The following is a 22,138-nucleotide window of genomic DNA, read 5'->3' on the forward strand; positions in this document are numbered from 1 at the left end:
ATTGAAAGCTTTATATCTTGCTTTTTATGGTTAATATTTTTATTAAATACTTTCTATATTTAATTTTTATTAAAACTATTTAATATATTTATTTATAAGCATCAATACATCATTTAAATGGTAAATAAATTCACCATCGTTTATTTAACATTCTATCCTGTTAAATTTAGGCTTGAATTTTTACTGCCATAAACAATTACAAAAATATATATTTTGTGACTCAACCCATATTGTTTAAAGTCTTTACCAACTTCCTTACCCCCACACTGTGTACAGAGGAACATGAGTCTCTTGCCAGTTTCACCTTATGCTTTCCGGCCATTTGAATATTCAAATGATTTTAATGGGGTTAAATTAAAGTTGGAATGAACTCAGTTTCTATTCAAACTTTCAGCTAATGAGATGAGCATGTTTATTTTTTCCACAATAATAATTCCAATTATAGTCCCTTCATTTGAAGACATTTTGCTTCAGAGAACTGTGTTATAGACAATGTCAATGTTAATTCCAGAGGACAGTGAGGGGAATGACAGATGGACCTGCCTTTGTATTAGGTCTTATGTCCCTGAAACATCTGTGAGAGGCAGACAGAGGCAGACATTATAATCTACTTTTTATACTAAAGGTACTTAAGCTCAGGACTAGGCAAAGTCAATGATATATAGTCAACGACTGAGGCATTCACAGTCTTCTTCCTCTTCTTCTGGAAAATACTACACTATCAGCTTTTGTTATTTTTATTATACATCTATTTTTCCTGGGGCCCTGAATGACTTTCATGTCAAAGTGAGGAAAGCAATGCAAAGCTGGGCAGATTCATGAATAGCCCACTGACCTGGGAATTGAAGACCAATGAGATGTTTCAGAAATGGCCCCTATGTAGTTTGTTAATTGTCAAAAAATTTTCTCTTGGGTGCCTCTTGCCTGTAAGAGCTTAGGGGCAAAATCCTTGCCTTTGGCGAGAGAAAGAAAAGTGGCAGCAGAGGGTGGAGTGTCTTGGGGGAGCCTCATTCCTGAACCCAGATTGCTGTGACCCTGGCATGAGCTTCTAACTGGTCCCAAAGCTCTCAGTGTGTCTAGTCTCTGGCATCTGGCTGCCAGGCTCTTCCTCCGAAGATTAAGGAGATGGATGAGAACCTTGTATAGGGATTAAATGCTTTCTCAGAAACTCAGCCCTCTGTTAGCAATGGCCCTTGTAGTTCTACAAGGTGAATAGAAACTTTTGAGCTTGGGTTTTGAATCCTTCTTAATCCAATATATAAAAGTTTATTTCACATAGTTTCTCACCAGGGCTTCTTCTTTCCCAGCCAGGCATAGACTATCTGCTCTTCCTGGAACTCACTCTATGCATGGCCTCCTCTAAGCCATTCATTCTGTGCTCTCTCACACCAGCTAAGATACCTTTCTTCATCTTATTTGATGCCACAACCCCAAATTAGCCATCCTTCTTCAGTAGCACCCTGAACCATAGGGATGCTCAAAATCTTTATCTGATTCTCAGAGGCAGAGGATGGTTTTGGAGCCCCCAAAGCTGTGTCAACCAGGGAACCTTGAATTTTGCCTTGTGGAAAGGCTCAGAGTAACTGGAATTCAGGCAGAGGAACCTAGGTTCCAGGGGCTTTGGGACAAACAATTGGAAAGTTTTAAAATTATAAAAATGGAACCACAGTTAGGGTGTACTAGTGTGAGCCCTCTGCATGTCCACCCTGAACAGTGGATTGCTTGTGCTAGGAAGTCCTGGGGCCAGGTGCAGACTGGATAAAAGTAGGTGCTACAGTTCATAAGCAGAATCCATGGGTTTAGGAAAAGAGTGGCATAGAATGTGTTGTCACTGGCCATGCTTAGTGCCTTTCAGATTCACCTTCTCCTCAGAACTTCTCTCAGGCTCTCAGGTCCATTATGCTTTCCTTGCTGTCACCCACACATTTACATGATATGATGCAACTTAGCACTTGATTCATCATCATCATCAAAATAATGTTTTTGAGTACTTACTGTGCTCATGGCTAATGATCCTTGCCTTTAATGGGTGAGGAACTTTAACCATTTGTATGCCATAAGCGTCTATAGAAGCAAGCAGTGGACCTTTTTTAAATTAAATTCAAAATATCGTGGCCGTTAACTGGTTAAACCTCTCTCTGCTCCAGCATCCACACCCCATTTCAGGATTCAAAATCCAAAGCTGATGCTCTGATGTTGGCCGTATCCTCACAGGTGCTTCCTGCTCTCTTGCCCCCCAACCATTTTGATGGCCCCCCTCTTCTTCTCGCCGCACTTGCCTGTGTGGTTTGACGTGTACTTTTTGTTTGTTTCACCACATTGATTCCTCTTAATAACTACCTCTGGCTTCTCCACAGCTTTCTGCTTCGCTGCTCTGACTACACCTCATGCCCTGCAGCCCGGGAGGCTGACAGTGCTTCCAAATACCACACACCAGCCACTGCTCACTATTGGCAAAGCTCACAGACAGCCTACACGGGTTTAGAAGGAGAGGTCACAGGGCTGTTAGCCAAGAAATACTTAATGAGAGTGTGGGAACGACATGAACATTGAAGAATGATATAACTTAAATAATTCCAAGGTGATAAGAAGGCAGTCCATGCAGAGGAATGTCTATGCAAAAGCTCAAGTATTTCTAGGAAACGATATGTTGTATTCCAGTCTAATTGTTTGCAAGAGTTTTTCCCATCACCCTAAGTATTTTGAAAGTTTCACAAAGTAAACTTAGCTTTCTGTGTAACTCACAGTGTTGAATATGTGACAGTAATTATAGGTAAAGGTGTTATGTGTTGAGAAAGAATAGGATCTTCATTTTTTAAATTTTTCCTAAATATATTTTCACTGGAGAGAGAGAGAGAGAGAGAGAGAGAGAGAGAGAGAGAGAAACATTGATGATGAGAAAGAATCATTGTTCTGCTGCCTCCTATTGGGGATCCAGTGAACAACCCAGGCATGAGCCTTGACCAGGAATTGAATCAGGACCTCCTGGTTCATAGATCAAAGCTCAACTATTTAACCACACAGGCCAGGAGCGATATGAGCTTGAAGCCAGTAAGGTTAAACCTCAGAACTACTGCATAATAACTATAGAATCTGGATATAACAGTCACTCCTGAGATATTATAGGCCTTGAATCACTGTTAATAACAGTGTCACAATTATATTTATTCCCCCATTTTGTTCATCATTTCTTATTGTACGTTCCCCACAAAGAAATAGTTCTGTGATTGTGTCTCTCCTCTTCTGTAAATAGCCTTTTACAAGTACAACACCAAAGATTTCAGATCAGTGATTACTAAGATGTTAAGGACACCCACCCCTATAAAAATATAATGAAAACTAGGTACAGATTTTATTTTGAATAACATTTTAGGGGCACAGATGTGCTGAGGCCCCCATGAACCACAATCAAGAGCTTCAGGTTAAACTTTGAATTAGGAGAATAGTAGATAAAATTAATTTTTTTTCTCCATTTTTACAAAACCCTACTCATTTTATATAAGTGTTCCTTGTTCAGTCACCAGGACCCCGATTAAGCAGTTCCATGTGGGCTAGCTGGGCTATGGGCTACTTCTCAGAAACTCTCACCTTCTTTCACAAGATTTAGAGGACACCCATATCTGCCATGGTGCAGATTATTTGAAATGGAAATTTTTAATATAAATATTGTTAGCTAGTAGAAGATGCTTAACTATCAAAATGTTGTAAAAGAGGATTGTGAGGGGTTTAGAAATATCACATACAAGAAGTCAGGCCCTTCCTCTAGATGAAGAGAGAGTATGTTGAAGAAACTAAGGCCCAAGAGAGCTCCCCCTGCCCACCTCCCAGGCTGCGATCCAGGGAGTCATGATTATCAGGGGAATCATGCAGGCCGCAGACAGCAAAGATGCTTGGCAGAAAGCATAGTTCTCAGCTGCCTGTGGAAGCTCACCAATGAGGAGTGTGGGCTGAGTGCACACCTGGAGCTCAACTCTGGGGATCCACTGGGCTCCCACTGACAAACACCAATGGAGGAAAGGGACCCGGGTGGTAGGGAAGTATCTCCAAAGGTGATCCCCACCCCTGCAGTGCCCCTCCATACCCTCTACTATAAAGCCTAACTTTTGGCCAGGGCACGAAAGAGAAATGTTTATAGGGTCCAACTCCAATAGCAACATCAGGGCAAAGAAGCTGGCTTTGGAGCTAAGATTCAGAAACCTAACTTTTTTTCTTTGAAAATTTATTTATTTATTTATTTTTTAATTTACAGAGAGGAAAGGAGAGAGATAGAGAGTTAGAAACATCGATGAGAGAGATACATCGATCAGCTGCCTTAGATTAAAAATTAGATACCTTGGACATCAACAAGAAAGGGCTGGGAACAGAAAAGGAGGCACACACATTTTCATGACTCAGTGTCACCTGCCACAGCCTTAAACAATAATAGCATGTGTGAAATACAATTTATTTAACTCAATCACTACATATTTGCTTAATAAAAAATATAGTGGTAGTACAACCACTCTCTTTATGGATCCATGTAAGGAATTATATTAGAGAGAATTTCTTGTCCTCAAAGATTAGGGCCCTCTGGAGTAGACTTGCTTTGGAAGTACCCAAACAATTTACCACTGGACATAAATTGTGCCAAATATGCATATGCTACAATTCTCACAAAACTCAAATTAGACCTAAAGGTTTTCTCATGCAGCTTGCTCCCCCTCTGCCTTTGAAATTGTTTTAATTTCTCACTATTTCTTTTGTGTTTCATCTAATACCTTAGCTGAGCTCATCACTCCATTTCCATCATCCCTCAGGGTTACCCGTTCTTCCCTTGGCGACCTTCCTAATGACATAAGAAGGTCCCAATTTCCCCTTGCTTCGGCTAAGAAAGCAGGTCCTTTGAGAGGCATTGATATCTGCTCCCACTGCATCAATCCAATCTGTCTTAGCTATTTAAAAATAATATGTTTAATGCAAAATAAAAGATTGTCTATGCCTGTAAGAAAGTAGCTCAGAGATCAGAATGAGGTTGAGAGGACACTTTTAGCCTCCAGCGCTCACATCTGATGTGTCTGGTGGAAATGCACATTTGAACGGATTTGGGATGGTGGAATGCCCTAAAGCCCACGATTCACTTGAGTTCTGTGCGCTGCATGGTGAAGGCCTGCGAGCACAGAGTTCTGCGAAGATTGCTGCGGCAGCCACAGCTGAGGATCGCACCGAGAAAGGACCGCTCAGTGCCAGCTCCCCGAGGCGAGTGGGGCTCCGGCTGCACCAGAAGATGCCCCAGTTTTCTAGGCAGCTTTTGATGCGTGCTCTTCATTCCATGTGCATGGACAAATATAATTCTTCACACTGGAAACAGAGTAACAACCCATTCCACATGCTTCTAGTAAACTGGAAAGCATGTGAATGTATCAGACTTTTAATTCAGTGTGATGACCACCGAAAAGAAGTAGGACAATCTAAGGATCTTTTCTTCATGTTTTTACCCATAAACCTAAGTGTGATAATGAGGGATTGGCCTTCTGTGCTGTGTGTGTCTGATTTGGGGGGCTAAGGACCGATGTCCTGCAGCCCTCACACCGCCTGTAGGGAGCAGTGGCCCTGTGTTTCAGAGAGGCAGGAGGTGATCAGGGCAAACGCTGCTCTGGGAAAACACAGGAACCCCAGCCTTCTCAGTCATATAACTAAGCAACCAATGGATGAACCCAGAAGTATTTTGAAAATCATATATAATTCTCATTTCCATTAAAAATTGGTATTTACACAGTACAGGAAATTTTGGTAAACACAGAAAAGTAGGAAAAAAAAAGTACCTGCATTCTCAACAAAGCCTACCACAATATTATAAAAATATATGTTTTCTAGTCTTCATATTTAAAGGAATATCTTTAAATATTGTGTGTCCACATTTCCTTTTCTTATCTGGACAACAGTCAGATTGGCTTGTAAGGCCCACTGTGATGGCCTCATTTTGTCATAATCACCCTTTTAATGTCCCCATCTCCAAATATGGCCTCATTTGTAGACACGAGGGGCTAGTGCTTCAATATTCAATCCATAATACTCACTTAAGATTTTATTATCTGGAGACCCCTTACTTTGTTAGTATCAGCTACCTATTGCAGAGGTGCAAAAATAATTTTCCTCTAGTCTTTCTAAGTTTTATTTTTTGATGGGTTAATCATGAAATTAACATGAGACAGCTTAACAGGAGGAAATGTGCAAAGTTACCACATGTGTACACACGGGGTTACACGAGGAAAGGAAACTCCAGAACACACTGGCCATGAGGCTCACGTGCCATCCTGGGCTACGGGAGAGGGAGGCGGGGCTGGGACCTCAAAGGGAAACAGGCCACGCCCAGGCAGGTGAGAAAGAGCCAACATGTGGTCGACAGTCCTGCTGGCTGCCAGGAACCATGGCCACGGAGGGTACAGACGCTGCATGTGGTTCACATGCGCTGGGGGGAGTATGCGGGGGCTGCTCCCTTCCTGAAGCAGGTTCTTCTACCTGAATCTCTTTAGGCAGGTGGTAGTGGTGGGGAGGGAGGGTGTCAAAGGTTTTTTCTAGTTTTTTGCTTCTTAATAACCAGCTTAAAGTCAATATCTCAAAAGGCATATGTTGGGGTGGCAAATTCTGCTCCCCTTTAGTCTTGCCTTTTTAAGTTTGAATAAGAAGTTTCTGATCCGGAAGATAAATGGGTAGATTGCTCAGTTCACCATTGTGTCTCACTTCCAGGGGAATGATGCAGGTGGGCTCCTAGCCTATATTATGCAAGTAAGCAATCAGGTGCTCAATAGGAGGCACTTCTGTGGAAACAAGATAAAAACAATGGTTAGACCTAGCCGGTCTGGCTCAATGGATAGAGCGTTGGCCTGTGGACTGAAAGATCCTGGGTTTGATTCCAGTCAAGGACACATGCCTGGGTTGTGGACTCAATTCCCAATAGGGGGCATGCAAGAGGTGGCCAATCAATGACCATCAATGATTTTCTTTCATCATTGATACTTCTATGTCTCTCTCCCTCTCCCGCTCTCTGTCTCTAAAAATCAACAAAAATATTAAGACAAAACAAATAGAGAGCAGCCAAAGGACTTTTATGCATGCATATTAGCATAACCAATGGACACAGACGCTGGGGCAGTGGGGCTTGCCCGGGGTGGGAATGGCTGGGGGGAGGGGGGAGTCAATCGGGGATAAAGGAGACATGTAAAACTTTAGACAATAAAAAAATGTTAATGTTTAGAGCAGATTATAAACAGCTTTTGAGCCTGAGTCATTGACAGTGGAGAACATTTCTGATGTCAGACTTTGCCTGGAGTGCCTTTAGAATTGGGTCGATTTTTCTGTTCTCAAGTTCCCCAAAATATTGTGATATTTCTATGCCTGCCAGAGGTTGACTTCTTTACTCACCTGGTAAGGCTGCTGTTGTTTTCCAATGCCTTTCATAGTCATTCTTGTTTCTTTGAATGCTCCTCTCAAACACGACATCCAAGCAGAAGTTTTGTTAATATAACAGTTTCTGTTTATGTCATATTGCAAATAGATTATTATTAAACTTAGGCAAATGACTAGATTGCTATGAAAATAATACTCACTGAGTTTTTAAATTCTGGATGGAGAAAATGATAAATGTTTTAATTCTGCTTAAAAAGGGATAATTTATTGAATTGCTCTAAGTCATATGTAGGTTAGGAGAAACATGTTTCCTTATATCTGGAAAGTAAAAGGTTAAAAAACAATCAAATATTTTAAACATAAAGTCTTAAAAATTATAATCATCTTCATCAATTCATTCAGTCTCATGTAATTAATTCTTATTTATTTTTATCTCCTGTTACCAGTTTTATGAATCCAGTTTTTCTTAGAGTTAGGCAAATCTTCATTAGTTTAAAGGTATGATCTGAAAATTTATCAGAAACCTGTATTTTAGAATAAGTCAGAGACCCCTCAGTGGATCCTTCTAAAGATGAAACATATTTGCAAAAACACCAAAGCAAAACAAGAACTATCTTTAAATGACAAAACAAAAACACCTTAGAATGACATGGTTAAAGATTTAAATACAATGAAATTTTTTCAAAAAAAATTGCTTTTCTTTATAACACACAACATTCTGCGATAACTATAATTGCAATTGAAAATATTATATCAGGACATATCAGAAATTTAAAAATTTCATATGATTTTTGCAAGATATACCAATTCTACATCACCATTATAGCAAGTTTCTAGATTGTGCTGTCCTATATGGTAGTAAAGCCATATGTGGGTATTGAGCATCGAAATGTGGCTAGGTCTAATTGAGATGTGTTAGAAGGGTGAAAAAAATCTCAATAATTTTAATACAGACTGCATGTTTAAATAATATTTGTATGTATTGAGCTAAAAAACAATATTCAAACTAAGGTTAAGTTAATATCTTTCATTTTACTTTTTAAAAATTACTTATTTAATAATTTTATATCAATACATTATTTTTAGGTATATAACATAATGATTAAATATTTGTATACATAGTGAAATTACCATAAATCTACTTAAGATCTGTTTCGATAATTCTTTTTCATGACTACCAAAAAGTTTTAAATTGCATATGTGGCTTTCATTATATTTATATTAAACAGGTTTTTTAAATGTCTTTATTGTTGAAAATATTACAGATGTCCCCTTACCTCCCACCCCTGATTGACCCCCTGCTTCTCCCCTCTCCCCAGGCCTTCACTCTGCTATTGTCTGTGTCAATGGGTTATGCAGGTATGCATGTAAGTTCTGTGGTTTGATGTAGACTATCTATTACCACAAATTTACATAATGTGGTGCATGCTCTATCTTTTCAAATCATTTTTATCAGAAAAACTTTTAATGTTTATATATAGTGATAATAGCAATAATCATAATTACAATTCTCCCCATCTTATAAAGCATTATTGATGCAAATGAAATGCTGAGTTTTATAAGATACTTATTATTGAGCTACAATTTGCTTAGTTTTCTAGGCTAATTGGTGAAAGTTGCTCTTCACACTTATTTGCTCCTTTTCCAATCCCTACCCAAGAACCAAGAAGCACACGCTGTGTTTTGATATCTCAGAACTTTTGTTCCTCACTAAAGAGAATTTAGTCATAATAGCACCAATGTGTGCTTATAGAGTGGCCAGTCGCTTTGTGTGTGGAACAAGCAACGCAGTTTAGAAAAGAAAGTTTACTCCAAAGGAAAAAGTTACACACACACACACACACACACACACACACACACACACAAATACTGTCTTCCTTTGTCCTTATACTACTGTAATGATTTGTTACCTTGGCTTTGAATAGAATAGACACAAAACTAAAGATTGCAGTAGAGGGACCATACAATTCTGGAATTACCCAGAAGTGGAAATCATCTACACTAATAAAAGAGAAAAATGGTAATTGGTGTACGACGCTACCCTTTTAATTGGCTAATCAGGGCTATATGCAAATTAACTGCCAACTAAGATTGGCAGTTAACTGCCAACAAGATGGCGGTTAATTTGCATATGTAGGCACAATGCAGGAAGGCAAAAGGGAAAGCAGGAAGAAGTCCCCTGCCACTGACAGTGATCGGAAACCCGGGGGGGAGCTAAGAGCTGGGGGGCAGGGCAAAGGCGGCCCTGGGGCCACCTTTGCCCTGCCCCTCAGCCATGATCAGAGAATCAGGTGCCTTGCCGCCCTGGCCAGTGATAGCAGGAAGTAGGGGGGGAGCCAGCGATGGGAGCTGGGCATGGTCGAAGCTGGCAGTCCCGGGAGCGAGGGGTCCCTTGCCTCGGCCTAAAGCGAAGCCCACGATCGCGGGGCCGCTGCCACTGCAGGTCCCCGCTGCCCAGGCCAGATGCCTAGGCCAGAGGCATTAGGCCTGGGCAGGGGCGGAGCCTGCAACCGCAGGGAGCTGGGGATCCCCTGCCCAGGCCTGACGCCTCTGCCAAAGGCCTCAGGCCTGGTCAAGGGGCCTATCCAGTGATTGGTGATCGGAGGCTGATGAGGGTCAACTCCTCAGGCCGATGCATCAGGCCTGGGTTGGGGGCTGGGGGTCCCCTGTCCAGGCCTGAGGCCTGGGCCAGAGGCATCAGGCCTGGGTGGGGGGGCGGAGCCGGGGGTTGGGGGGATATGATGGCCCCCTTGTCCAGGCCTAAAGCCTGGGTCAGAGGCGTCAGGCTTGGGCGGGGTATGGATCAAGCGATCAGAGGGAGATGGGGGTCCCCTGCCCAGGCATGATTCCTGGGCCAGAGGCCTCAGGCCTGGGCGGGGGTCAGAACCAGTGATCAGGGGGAGATGGGAGTCCCCTGTCCAAGCCTGACACCTCTGGCGGAGGTGTCAGGCCTGGGCAAGGGGCCGATCCTGCGATTGGAGGGGGATGGGGGTCAATGCCTGAGGGCTCCCAGTATGTGAGAGGGGGCAGGCTGGGCTGAGGGACACTCTCCCACCCTCCACCCCCCCACACACACCCAGTGCACGAATTTCATGCACCAGGCCTCTAGTTTGAAAAATAATAGTCAAATGAGGGATTCATAGCTAGCTGCTTCTATCCCTACTTAAATTAACTACTATTTTTTCTCAATAACCCACACTAATGCCCTTGATAATAGTTACTAATCCTGAATATTGCAATGAAAGCTTTCAATACTTGGAAAACTATTTCACCAACCTTCTTCTTTGTAATAAATTAAAAATTGAGAAAAAATTAATTATGTAAATAAAAATAGACATAATTCCACTCCCCAGATACAGTCAATATTTTACAAATTAGCTCTGTTCTATACCTACTTATTTATTCAGGTCTATTTATATGGGCAAATTTGTATCCTGTTTCCTTTATTTGGTATTGCATTATATTATAAACAATTTTATGTTTACCATAAACATTGCTACCAGTGATGGCAAAAGAGTATGTCATGTGGAAATACCATAATCTATCTAAGTATTTCTTCAATTTTAGACCCAGGTCTTTATTATTACAAATAACAGTGCTTATTGTATAAATCATAGTCCAATGTCAAATTATTTCTTGAAAATAAATTTCTAGAAGTGAAAGCTAAGTACCAAAAAACATTATTAATATTTTAAGCTTCTTAATTTATATTTTATATAGCTTTGCACAATATTTAGTGCAAAAATTAAAGAATGTTTAGAATATAGTTATAGCTTTATCCTGTGCCTTAAAACTAAGGGCTTATCACTTCAATCATGGATCTACTTTTCATGACTTTCCATTCTCCAGTTCCCAAAGTATGGATTTTATTTCTAGGTAGAAGGAGCTACTCTGCAAAAGCCAAAAACTCACATGGGAGTGCTCATCTTTGATGTAAAGGGAATAAGCACAAAACAGTTAGAAACAGAGACACACACTGGCAGGAGGAGCAGGAAGTGGGAGTTGGTAGGCCCAGCAGAGGCAAAGGCAGGAGAGAGTCTCTATGGCCAAAGGTGGTCTGTGGCTCTCATTGGAGCTCCATTTACTGGTATGTGTAGGCAGCCAACTCACAGGGGGTCAGAGGAGAGGGCTGTGTGAGGAAACACCTGCTAGCCTGCCCTACGTTTTGGCCAATGAGTAGGCATTCCCTCCAATTTAAAGATGCTTCTCTCCTGAGTGTTCACAAATGAAAATCCAAGGAAAATTATTTCTATCCTTGAAGTCTTCTTTTGGGGAGTGGGGGGCAGAAACAAAATGTTGCATTGTATAGATTAATGACAAACATCTAGTCTACCTTAAATTTTAAAAATGTACTCTTTGTCTTCTCACCCTTTAATCTATCCCTGCTCACAACCCCACTCCTTCCTACTTATCATCCCAAGCACAGATCAGATCAAAAAGGCACTTTTCTCACTCCTGGTAAATGCTGTTCCAGCAACAGACTTCTCTCAAGCATGTACTGACAGCGCGATGGCATGGTCCATGTTCCCCATCCAGAAGCAACGCAGGCTCCAGGAGGACAAGGGCTGAGCCCGCCTGTCTCTTGGGCTGTGTCCTTCCCACTCTTCCCAGCAGGACCTAGCCTGGCCCATGTGAATTACTTAATACGAATCTGTTGAATAAATCAACTCAAGAATGAAGGAGCCTATCTATCCACAAACATAAAAAAGATTTATTTTGGTCCCCTCCTCTCCCTGAGTTTGTAAATTGCGAAGACAGCTTTAGTTCACACTGCACCCTTTCCCTTACATTTGTTGACAGATGCTAGTCAGTCCTGATAGTTTGAAGACAAATCAAATTAGAAATGGTTGTACTCATTTGGAAAATCAAGAACTGGCTTTGAAATCTTTCCCCACAAATTAGATTAAATCAAGAGCATTCCCCTACAGCTTATAAATGCTTGATTGGCTTTGTTTTGGTGCCTCATAACAGTGTAAGTTTGAAGCTCAGATTTACACTGCTAACTTTTCTCCCACTCACCAGGGAGTTGCCATGTCTGGATGATGATTAAAAACAAACACCCACAATGGAAATGCTTTATAAATAACAGCTCAGCACAGTGATATAACCCTTGGAAATGTCACATTTATGAGACTCTAAAGTCATTCAAAGCAAGCAGAACTTCAGCTGGGTCTGCTGCATTCTCTTGAGGCCTTAAAGTTTGGTTTCTGCTCCTCCATATCTGACCTATCATCACCACTCACAACTGAAGGAAAGGATGTACCAATACTTGGCTGTAGAGCACTGAGGAGTCCCAGTGGGAGTAGGCTAGATGCCCATCCAGCACCACCCTTGCCCACCAATGCAGTCCCTTCCTCTAGCTACTGACCTGACTTCAATCAAACTAATTCTACATTTGGTCAAGGCCTATTCCCAATCTGTTTGTTGTTAATTTAACGTTGAACCAACTCAAGGAGAGTGGATACTTTGCTAGAAATCAATGATAAGGATATATTCAAGGGTCTTAGGGTTTGCAAATTGAAAACACCATCAGGTAATACACAGAGTTTTCCAAAGAAGAAAGAAACAGTGAGGATTCTTAGGATGAATAATATATTCTTGAGAAGAATCAGGCCAGCATTATCAGCCTCCGGATTGGCCTGAGATGGTGATCCTCCAGATGACCTGTGGTCTGGATCACAGATGTCAAACGGTCTTGAGAATACATGACAGGTGGACAGTACATGTAAAATTTTTGCTAAGTCCTACAGGGAGTAATTAAGGTGTTATCTGGAGATTTCATATATATTCAGCCATTGAATCAGGACTGAGTAATTCAAAAGCTTAACTTCTCAGGTTAGTTAAACAACAACAACAAAAAGACTAAAATTGTCTCTTCAGCCTCAACCTATTTGATTTTAGTAATTTACCATCTTGACTATAGTAAATTTATTTTATTTCTTCGCTCTTTCCTCACTATCTATGACTTCAGGTCCTTTTCCAGCAGAGTGGTCCACTCTTTAAATGCCCTCCTCTTTTTCTATTGGGGAATATCTAGCAGAAAGACTCTTGGGACAAAGATCCTAGGCCCCAGACTGGTCAGATGGATTTCTGCTCTACCAGGACGTACCCTTCCAGCTGACGCCAAACGCTACCACCTTCCACACACACACATCAGAAGCATATGGAGGGCTTTTGCCTGATGGTCATACAGGGAAACAATGACCAGAGCAGCAGGTGTAGCAAACCAAGTATGTCACTGTGGTGAGGCCAAGGCTGCCAGAGCCCTGGTACTGACACAGCTCCTGGGAGCCAGTCCCATGTCTGAGACTGCACAGCCCCAGCATGTAAGTTCCACTGCACATCCAGGGCCATTGACCTTGCATTCTCCTCACAGGCCTTTTTTTCTGTAGTTTCTCTATTTTTAGATTATCATCTAATGCAGAACTGAGGATAACTTTATGATGCCTTTCACAAAATAGCTAAGTGGCTTTATTGCTATCACAGGCAGTAAGTGTCTTTGGGCAGTGAAATGAATGCAAATGAATGCATTTGCCAAACCAAGACAACTAGAGAAAGATGGTGGCTGTCATCACTGCCCAAGGCTTGACTGGAGGAAAGTGCTCACAATTGAAAAATACCTATGAGCAAATCATCAGTGTCGGCCCTGTTAGCCATAGCCTATGGTGTGTGCAGCCAACAGGAGACCAGCAAGTAAGTAGAGATCTGAAAATGCAGTGGGTCCCTAACAAAGAGATAAGATGAGAAATTCGGGCACAGTTAACTTTTGCTGCTAAGGTCTGATGTCTGCCATGTACATTCACAACTTCAACTGAACTTGTGTTCAATAGTGAGACACAAATGAAGCCATCTGGGAATGTTATTCTTCTCACTTCTGCAGGTTCCCCATTCCAGTCCAGTCAATTATGACATTTTCTTCTGTGCTAAGACCTGGCTAACATTCCCCATGGCCCATGAGCAAGTGATAATGGAATCCATGCTTAGGAATGCTTGACAAACATGGAGACCATTAGCTCACTGTTTAGTACATTTCAGTCTGTTACATCCATCATGCACTCACATTCAAACCATGAAGGTGTTTCCTGCACTGTGTGCATAGGTAGAACAGCATCTCTGAAACTGGCCCCTCTGTACCAGATAAGCTCCATTTCTGACAGCTCATCTGATCCGTGTCAAAGACTTAATTGATTCGGAGTTCTCTCTGTGAGATGCTCCTTGTCCACCTAACTGTAACATCTCCCTTTGGAAGAGTACCCTCCACTCTGGGGTGGGTTTTATTGGATTTATGTCAACATTTGACAAACCTGAGTTTGGTGGAAACCTGTCGTGGATGTGTTTGGAAGGAAGGTGCTGCTCAGAACCTGCCTTCACTCATGGCTTTCTCATGATTCCCATGGCACAGCCCATGGACCAGCTCCCAGTTAAGGGTCTTACCTATAACGTCTCTCATTTTATCATCTCCAAGAAAGTCTTAGCTACTTCAATTCCTGGGAATGTTCAGCATTGACCTGGCATTCTCATTGTAAAGTATTTTTTATCCTTTTTCTGAAAAGGGGAGAGAAGGAGGAATATTCAATGGATTGGTTGCTGTACCCTGATTTTACAAATTAGGCTTTGTTTTTAAAAAAATATAAAACAGGATTATCTTCTGTTTACTTACTATTTTTATATCATTATTTATAGAATCTCTTCCTCTATTCCCTGCAGTTACAAAGATATTGGTAGCGAAAGGCCTAGGTTCCTTCCTTATGCTCTGAACTCATAAAATAAGGTCTTTTAAAATGTAGATGGTTGGTTACAGTTCTCATAACAATGGAAATGATTCAGAGATGCCTATTCACTGCAGAGAGAACATAGGTGATAAGGATATGAGTGTTCAGTATCAGATACCCAAAGAACGAGGGAGTGAGTGGGAACCTTAGAACCACCCGTTCAACAGCCTCGGGTTGCAAACAAGAAACCAAGTCTCTAGAAGTGAATCCAGGAAAGCTGAGCTTGGATTGCTCACATCCCCGGGAGAGCAGGGTCAGATTGGACAGAAGACTTTTCCCATCCACTCGACTTCTCCTCCTCTACTCTCCCTAGGACTCTGCGTTGAAGAACACAGTAGCGGGTTCTCTACAAACAGAGCTTTGGACATTTCAGGCATGAGGGCAAAGACAACAGGACACAATCTGAAGGGAAGCCATCTAAACGCCGAGTACATGCCCCAATGCCTTTTCAGGTTTTGTTGGTCATCACACAGCTTCCCGTCACCAGGGAGAGGAACTCGGGCTGTATTTGGAGTCCTTGCCACCAGAATCTAGCCAGGGACACTTGAGTGTCACATGCATGCCCCTCATGAAATGTTGAGTCCCCTGGCCTGTTGAACAAGAGGTTGGTGCCCGTTAGACATTCACAGGGACGGAGCGCGTCTGAGCAGGGGGCTCCCAGGCAGATGTGAGGGAGCTGATCTAGTAAGGGGAGAATCTCAGCTCCTCTGGACCCCAAGTGTCCAAAGACCCCACTTCCATGGCTTCCAATCCGGAGGCACAAGGAAAATGGCTAGGATTGAGCTAAGCCCCGGATTTTACACCCATAGGATGTGGGATCCCAAATGAGTGTCCTCAGAGTGTGGCAACCTGGCGTGGCGGGTATTTCAAGCTGAAATCAAGTGAAGCTCCAGACACTCAGGGAGAGTGTGTTTGGTTCACGTTCCCCTTCTTTCTTAAAGGGACTCAGATAAAAAAACAAACAAAAAAAACCTGCGGGGGTGGGGCGGTGGGGGGGCGGAGATTATACTCACCTCAGCTTATTCACTTGAGCGCATGTGGATTGAGTGTGGTAGGCAGGGTGTGTCCAGGCCAGTCTCTCCGCCTGGTTTCCCTCTGTCCCACTGTTTCTTACTGGTCTAGGAAGAATGTGTTTGCCACTTTCTCAGTTACCTACGAAATGCCTATTTCCGCTTTGAAGTCTCAAACCCATTTCCCCCTTTACCCTTTGTCCAAAATGACATTTATACCATAATTGGCATCACTGGTTTTAGAATTTTCATGTTGATGTGAATCCCCCATGCACATGCATTATACATTTGATTCTCTCCTATTAGAATTTCAATGTTTTTGTGTGTGTTTTATAATCCTCACCCAAGCATATGGTTTTATTGACTTTTAGAGAGAGAGGAAAAGAGAGAGAAACATCGATTGGTTGCCTACTGCCATCCAACCCACAACCTAGCTATGTGCCCTGACAAGGAATCAGACCCACAGCCTTTTGGTGTATGGGTCACCATCCAACCAACCAAGCCACCTGGCCAGGGCTGCTGCTAGTCTGCTTTATGCCATTTGCATTATTGGATGAGCCAGGAGAACTAATGGGTAAGAGAAAAGTCCCTGGCCCCACAGGGAGAAGGGAGGAAGGGCATCGCTGCCACCCCCAGGCTTCTGCCTACAGCCTATCACTGCTGGCCGACCATTCCCTCTACACAGCCTCAACCTGGGATACAGCTTTGCTCTGGCCAGTTGGTCACCAGAGGAGGTGAAACTGACCTCAGAAAGGAAAAGGGGAAGAAAGGTTCCTGCCTTCTCCTGACCTCTAGAGCGGCATTTGTGATTTTGATTCTCCCGGAAGAGGGCCTGCCTCCATGAATCTGCCAGCAATGGGGACAGTTTCATTCTTGAATGGGAACCCACCAGAAATCAAACAAAACCACATTGAAACAACAATGCAATGTCATGAGCAAGTGGGTAGATTCTTAAATGGTGGAAGCCAGTACAGAAGAGGGAGGAGTCAGAGGTGGAAGCTAAAGCCGCCACCTCAGGTCAGGTAGGCTGGGCTGGGCTCCCTGTCCCTGCTGAGGGGGCTTTTGTGCAATTGCCTCCATTTTGGAAGCCCAGTTGGTGCATTCTTTAAATCCACGCGAGGTTATTGTTCAGAAGGGATGGCTCTGCCTGGAAGTGCTCCGCCTCCTGCCGGAACAGCAGGCATGTTTGATAGAGAGCAGGAGCTTTACCTTTTGACACATTAATTACCTTCTGGGGACCTAACCTCCAGAGAAGAAAACATCTAAGCAACCAGAGCCAATGATTAATGCAAGGATATGCTCATGGCAGCCTGCTTGCGGAGTGCACCACTAGAAACAGATTGTTGGTAGAAGGCTGTGTGGAGACTGCTGCGTGGTTTCAGAAATACCAGACAATCATGAGCCCAGGGAGATGTTTCCAGATTCTGAAATGTTTGGCGCTGCACCATTCACCTGCTCTGGAACTCAGAAGCGCACTAGTATCTAACCCCGCTACCTGACACCTTCGTGGAAATTGAACACAGCAGCTGGCCAAGCCCGGTGCCCTCCTTGTGGAAATACCTGACTCTTGCATAAGTGGCACTGGCCTGCTGGCCTTGGGAGGAAGGATTTACCTGGAAATTGATGCGTCTACAACTATTTAGATGAAAGTATTGCGTTACACCAGACATGTCAAACTTAAAGGCTAACATGGGCCAAATAAACGAGGCATGCGGCCTGTGGGCTGCGAGTTTGACATGCTTGCGTTACACTTACCTGGGTAAGTTTGCTGCATTGTCGTAAGGATTAATTTGTGTCTAAAATTGATGAATGATAGGGATGTAAAACAGCATGCGGTTGGCTATGGGGTTTGAGATAAAAATTCCAAATGGTTTTCATAACGAAACACCTCTTCACAATTTATAAGGCACCCCTGCTACCTCCTCGTTCACCTCGTAGAACTGAGTCCTGCACATGGCTCAGGTGGGCACGTCCCTTTTCCCTGTAACTTCCCGCTACAGAAGCTTACTCTAGTCATTGCAGGCAACCGTGGGCCAGTTCTCCTCACCTGTGCAGACGATAATCATCTCCCTATTCTTTCTGGTTCTAGTGGATGCACACTTAACATTCCACCCTCCGCTGCCCGTGTCTCCGAAAACATTCTTAATGAGTTAAAAATCCGGCCAAAGCCACTCAGCTGCTTCTGAGTTTGAATGATAACATTAGCAAGCACAAGCGGGCTTTTAAACACTGCCTCATGCCCCTGACCCTCTCTGCCCCATGTAATGTTTAGAAATGTCAAGTTCCCTGTAGTTCCCCAGGAAGGCCATTTTATAATTCCTCTAAAGCTTTGCACATCCATGTGCATTTTGCTGAAAAGGTAGAGGGCACACCCTGCCCCTCCTGTCCACTTCCTCCAGGAAGCATCACTTCTCTAGTGAAAACTTCACTTGTGTCCTGATTTCTTCTAAGAATCCCCAGGAGCATGGTGGCAGGTGATGGAAGGGAACTAATTATACAAGCAGTTAATTTTGTACAAATAACTGTGAAGGGCCCTATAGTCGGTTTCTCAGTGGAGAGAGCATCAGCCTGCGGGCTGAAGGGTCCCAGGTTCGATTTTGGTCAAGGACATGTACCTTGGCTGCAGGCACATCCTCAGTAGGGGGTGTGCAGGAGGCAGCTGATTGATATTTCTCTCTCACTAATGTTTCTAACTCTATCCCTCTCCTTTCCTCTCTGTAAAAAATCAATAAAATATATTAAAAAAATAAGAATCACTAAGAGCTAGTGTCTATCTTTCCTTTAGCACATTCTACATTGCATCTGTTTTTCAGGTGTATCTATTTAAAAATGATCCTTGTGCTTGGCACATAGCTGACTTACAATACATATTTGTCCAGTGAATGGATGTAATTATTTTATATCTGGTTCTCTAAAAAACAGTGACGCTTGCCATCCCCCACCCTCCCAGGCCCTGGACGGCCCCCTTTGCAGGCAGCACCGTGAACCTTGGCCCAGGAATGGAAGCCACCTTGCGGGCGTATGTGAACAAAGCTGACACATTTTTCCTTTAAAATCTTGTGGCTGAATGTGGACTGATCCTGAAATGAAGGTCAGCTCCAGGTGGTGGTTTATATCAGCTGTCAGGTTGCAGAATAAAAAAATGGCTTTTATAGGTTTGATTTTTATTGTTTTCCAGGGCAATGTCACTTTTTCCTGCTCCGAACCACAAATTGTTCCCATCACATTTGTCAACTCCAGCAGCAGCTACCTGCTGCTGCCTGGCACCCCCAACATCGACGGGGTCTCAGTGGGTTTCCAGTTTCGAACGTGGAACAAGGATGGGCTGCTTCTGTCCACAGAGCTGTCTGAGGGCTCGGGGGCCCTGCTGCTGAGCCTGGAGGCCGGGACCCTGAGGCTCCTGATTCAGAAAACGACAAGACGAGCAGCGGAAATCCTCACAGGTATCATCTGCTCACTACCTCTAGGTCGGATTCTGATTCAGCCAAATCAATAAATGTGTTGAGGTTCTGACCAACGCGTACAGACTCCAGCTCCAGGGCTGGGGGCCGACTCAGTGCTCACAGTGGCTCTCAGTCCGCCCCAAGGGCAGCAGCTGTAGCTGGGCAAGCCTCTACACTTCCCCATCCCTCAGCGCTCTGAGCTGGGAAGCGGGAATGAGAGTCCCATCGAGCACCATGGAGCAGAATGGAGACAGTTCACAGAGCACTTTCCTGGTCTCCACAGGCAGGGTCTATGCCATAGAATCATCACCATGCTCGCTCAGGTAAGGCATTGCCCTCACTTTACAGACGAAGGGTCCTGGAGGCTGGAGGCTGGAGGTTAAGCAACTTCCCAGCTCACATGGCGACCAGCGACAGCACCAGTTTCATCTTGAATCTGTCTGACCTCATTCTGTAGCTTTGCTATATGCCCCCCCACCGTCGACATTTTCAGCCATCTCATTCTATTTCAAGTAAAAGTTAGTGAGTTTTAAAAAAAATATTTCTAAATATACATTTTTAAGTTATTAAGGGAGTGCTGCTACAGATGGCATCTGGCTATGACGAGACTTAAAATTGTCCTTAAATAGTTGGCATCTGAGAGCACTCGCTGTCTGCAGTGACATGGTACCGATTCTAAGGATAGCAACATGGAGCCTGTCTGAGAACATGACTCTGGCTCTGCCGTTTCTTCAGCAAAACGGTGGGACTTCCCGACCTTCTCCGTCTATTACCTCACTGGCACCTCTGACTTGCCACAAGAGATGCTGACTTAGTTGACGAGTACTTATGGAGGTCAGACGACCTGCCCTGCCTTGGGTTGGGGCTGAGGCATGCTATGAGGCCGGCATCCCTTTGATTAGACCCCTGGATACACAGTGTGACTCAGATCTCCTCCCCACATACCCTGGGCCAAAGTTCATCCAGGATATTGTACAACATTGCATTTTTATTTAATTTAAATAACTTCCTTCCCACGCTAGACTGTGAGTTTTGTGATCCAAATAAATTAGAGAAATTCAAGTTAAATTGTAAAGGATGTTACTTAACAATCAAGATTAGGTCAGACTATGGGAGAGTCGCAGATGCCTCCAACACCTGGGGATAGCAGTGATGCCTGGGTCTTGGAATCAGACAGGTTCAAAAGGCACCTCTTGCCCTGGCCAGTTTGGCTCGGTGATTAGAACATCGCAGGTTTGATCCCCGTCAAGGGCACATACCTTGGTTGCAGGTTCGACTGGGAGGCAACCAATGGATGTGTATCTGTCATGTCCATGTTTCTCGCTTTCTTCCTCCCTGCCTTCCACTCTCTGAAAATTAATGGGAAAAATATCCTCAGGTGAGGATTAAAAAAAGAGGCACCTCTTCTCCTTATTATTCTTCAGTCCTCGATAAACTTTGTAATGTCTTATACATAAGTGGTAGTGTGTTGGTTACCTAGGGCTGTATGACAACTTACAGCAAGATTCAGTGGTTGTGAGATGCCTCAGTGTCTAAGAGTAGGCCTCCAGGTCTCCTCGACTGGGTGAGCCTGGCTGGAAGGGCACAGTCATCTCAAGGTACAACTAGGGTGGTCTGCTTCCATGCTCACTCCTGCACTATGGGCAGGTTCAGAAGGTCATGTGCATGCTCATCCCCTTGGCCTCTGCAGAGGCTGCCCGTGCTGACAGCACTCTTACCCAGAGGGAGGGAGCCACAGGAAAAGGGAGAGGGCACCCAGGACAGAGCCTGGTCTATGTGGAACCCAGTCCTGGAAGTGGCCTCCCACCACTTTACCGTGTTCTGTTCATTAGAACCAAGTCAGTAAGTCTAGTCCTTCCTAAGCCGAGAGAATGTGCAGGGGTGGGTAGAAGCCATGGGTCAGTGGGACCCTCTGAGAGTCTACCTGAAATAGAAGATAAAATCAATTCCTCCATCACAAGCCTGTGATTTCTAGAATCCTGAGCATGCCAGGAAGCCATTGCACAATGTTTCTCCTTCCCATACTGACTCAAGACCTATCGCTAGAAAAGGCCTCACTCCATAGAGTCAGAAAAGCTACGTGAATGTGTGCAGTCATGGGACTTTTATGAAATGTATAAGATTCCCTGTAATAGTGATGAATTAATAACTTGGAATCATAATATTTTATGTGTCCAGTTATAAAAGTTAAACCTCAATTATCCTTATTTGAAGTAGAAAAACATAAACTGGCACTGGGCAATTTCTATCCAATTGGCAAGATGTTTGAGTACAGACTTGTCAGCCTCAGGTCAAAAATGCAGTTTTAATATAGTGCAAGCCCTGGCGGCCCCTTGCTCAGAAGCACGCAGGTGCGGCCGGTGTTATTAAGCGCATGCCAGCCCAGGAAAACCTGTTTCTGAGTGAGAGAGTGGCTGGTCCAAGGTGCCAGGCACCTAGCAAAGAAGGGGAAATAATCAGTTATTTCAGAGCTCTCTCAAGAAATGAGTAGAAAGGGGTTTTAAAAATGTGCTGAGTTCCTCAGGTG

At 43.5% G+C, this 22,138-nt stretch overlaps 1 protein-coding gene across 1 annotated transcript in view; it reads left to right on the forward strand.

The window, feature by feature from the left end:
- Positions 1-22,138, forward strand: part of CNTNAP5 (contactin associated protein-like 5) — an 866,926-nt gene that overhangs the window by 438,795 nt on the left and 405,993 nt on the right. Inside the window, exon 8 of the mRNA XM_006776823.2 lies at positions 19,347-19,611. Within this exon, the coding sequence (XP_006776886.1) occupies positions 19,347-19,611 (265 nt within the window). The remainder of the gene's footprint in view (positions 1-19,346; positions 19,612-22,138) is intronic.

This window comes from Myotis davidii, unplaced genomic scaffold (genome assembly GCF_000327345.1).
Source record: "Myotis davidii unplaced genomic scaffold, ASM32734v1 scaffold249, whole genome shotgun sequence".
Lineage (NCBI taxonomy): Eukaryota > Metazoa > Chordata > Mammalia > Chiroptera > Vespertilionidae > Myotis > Myotis davidii.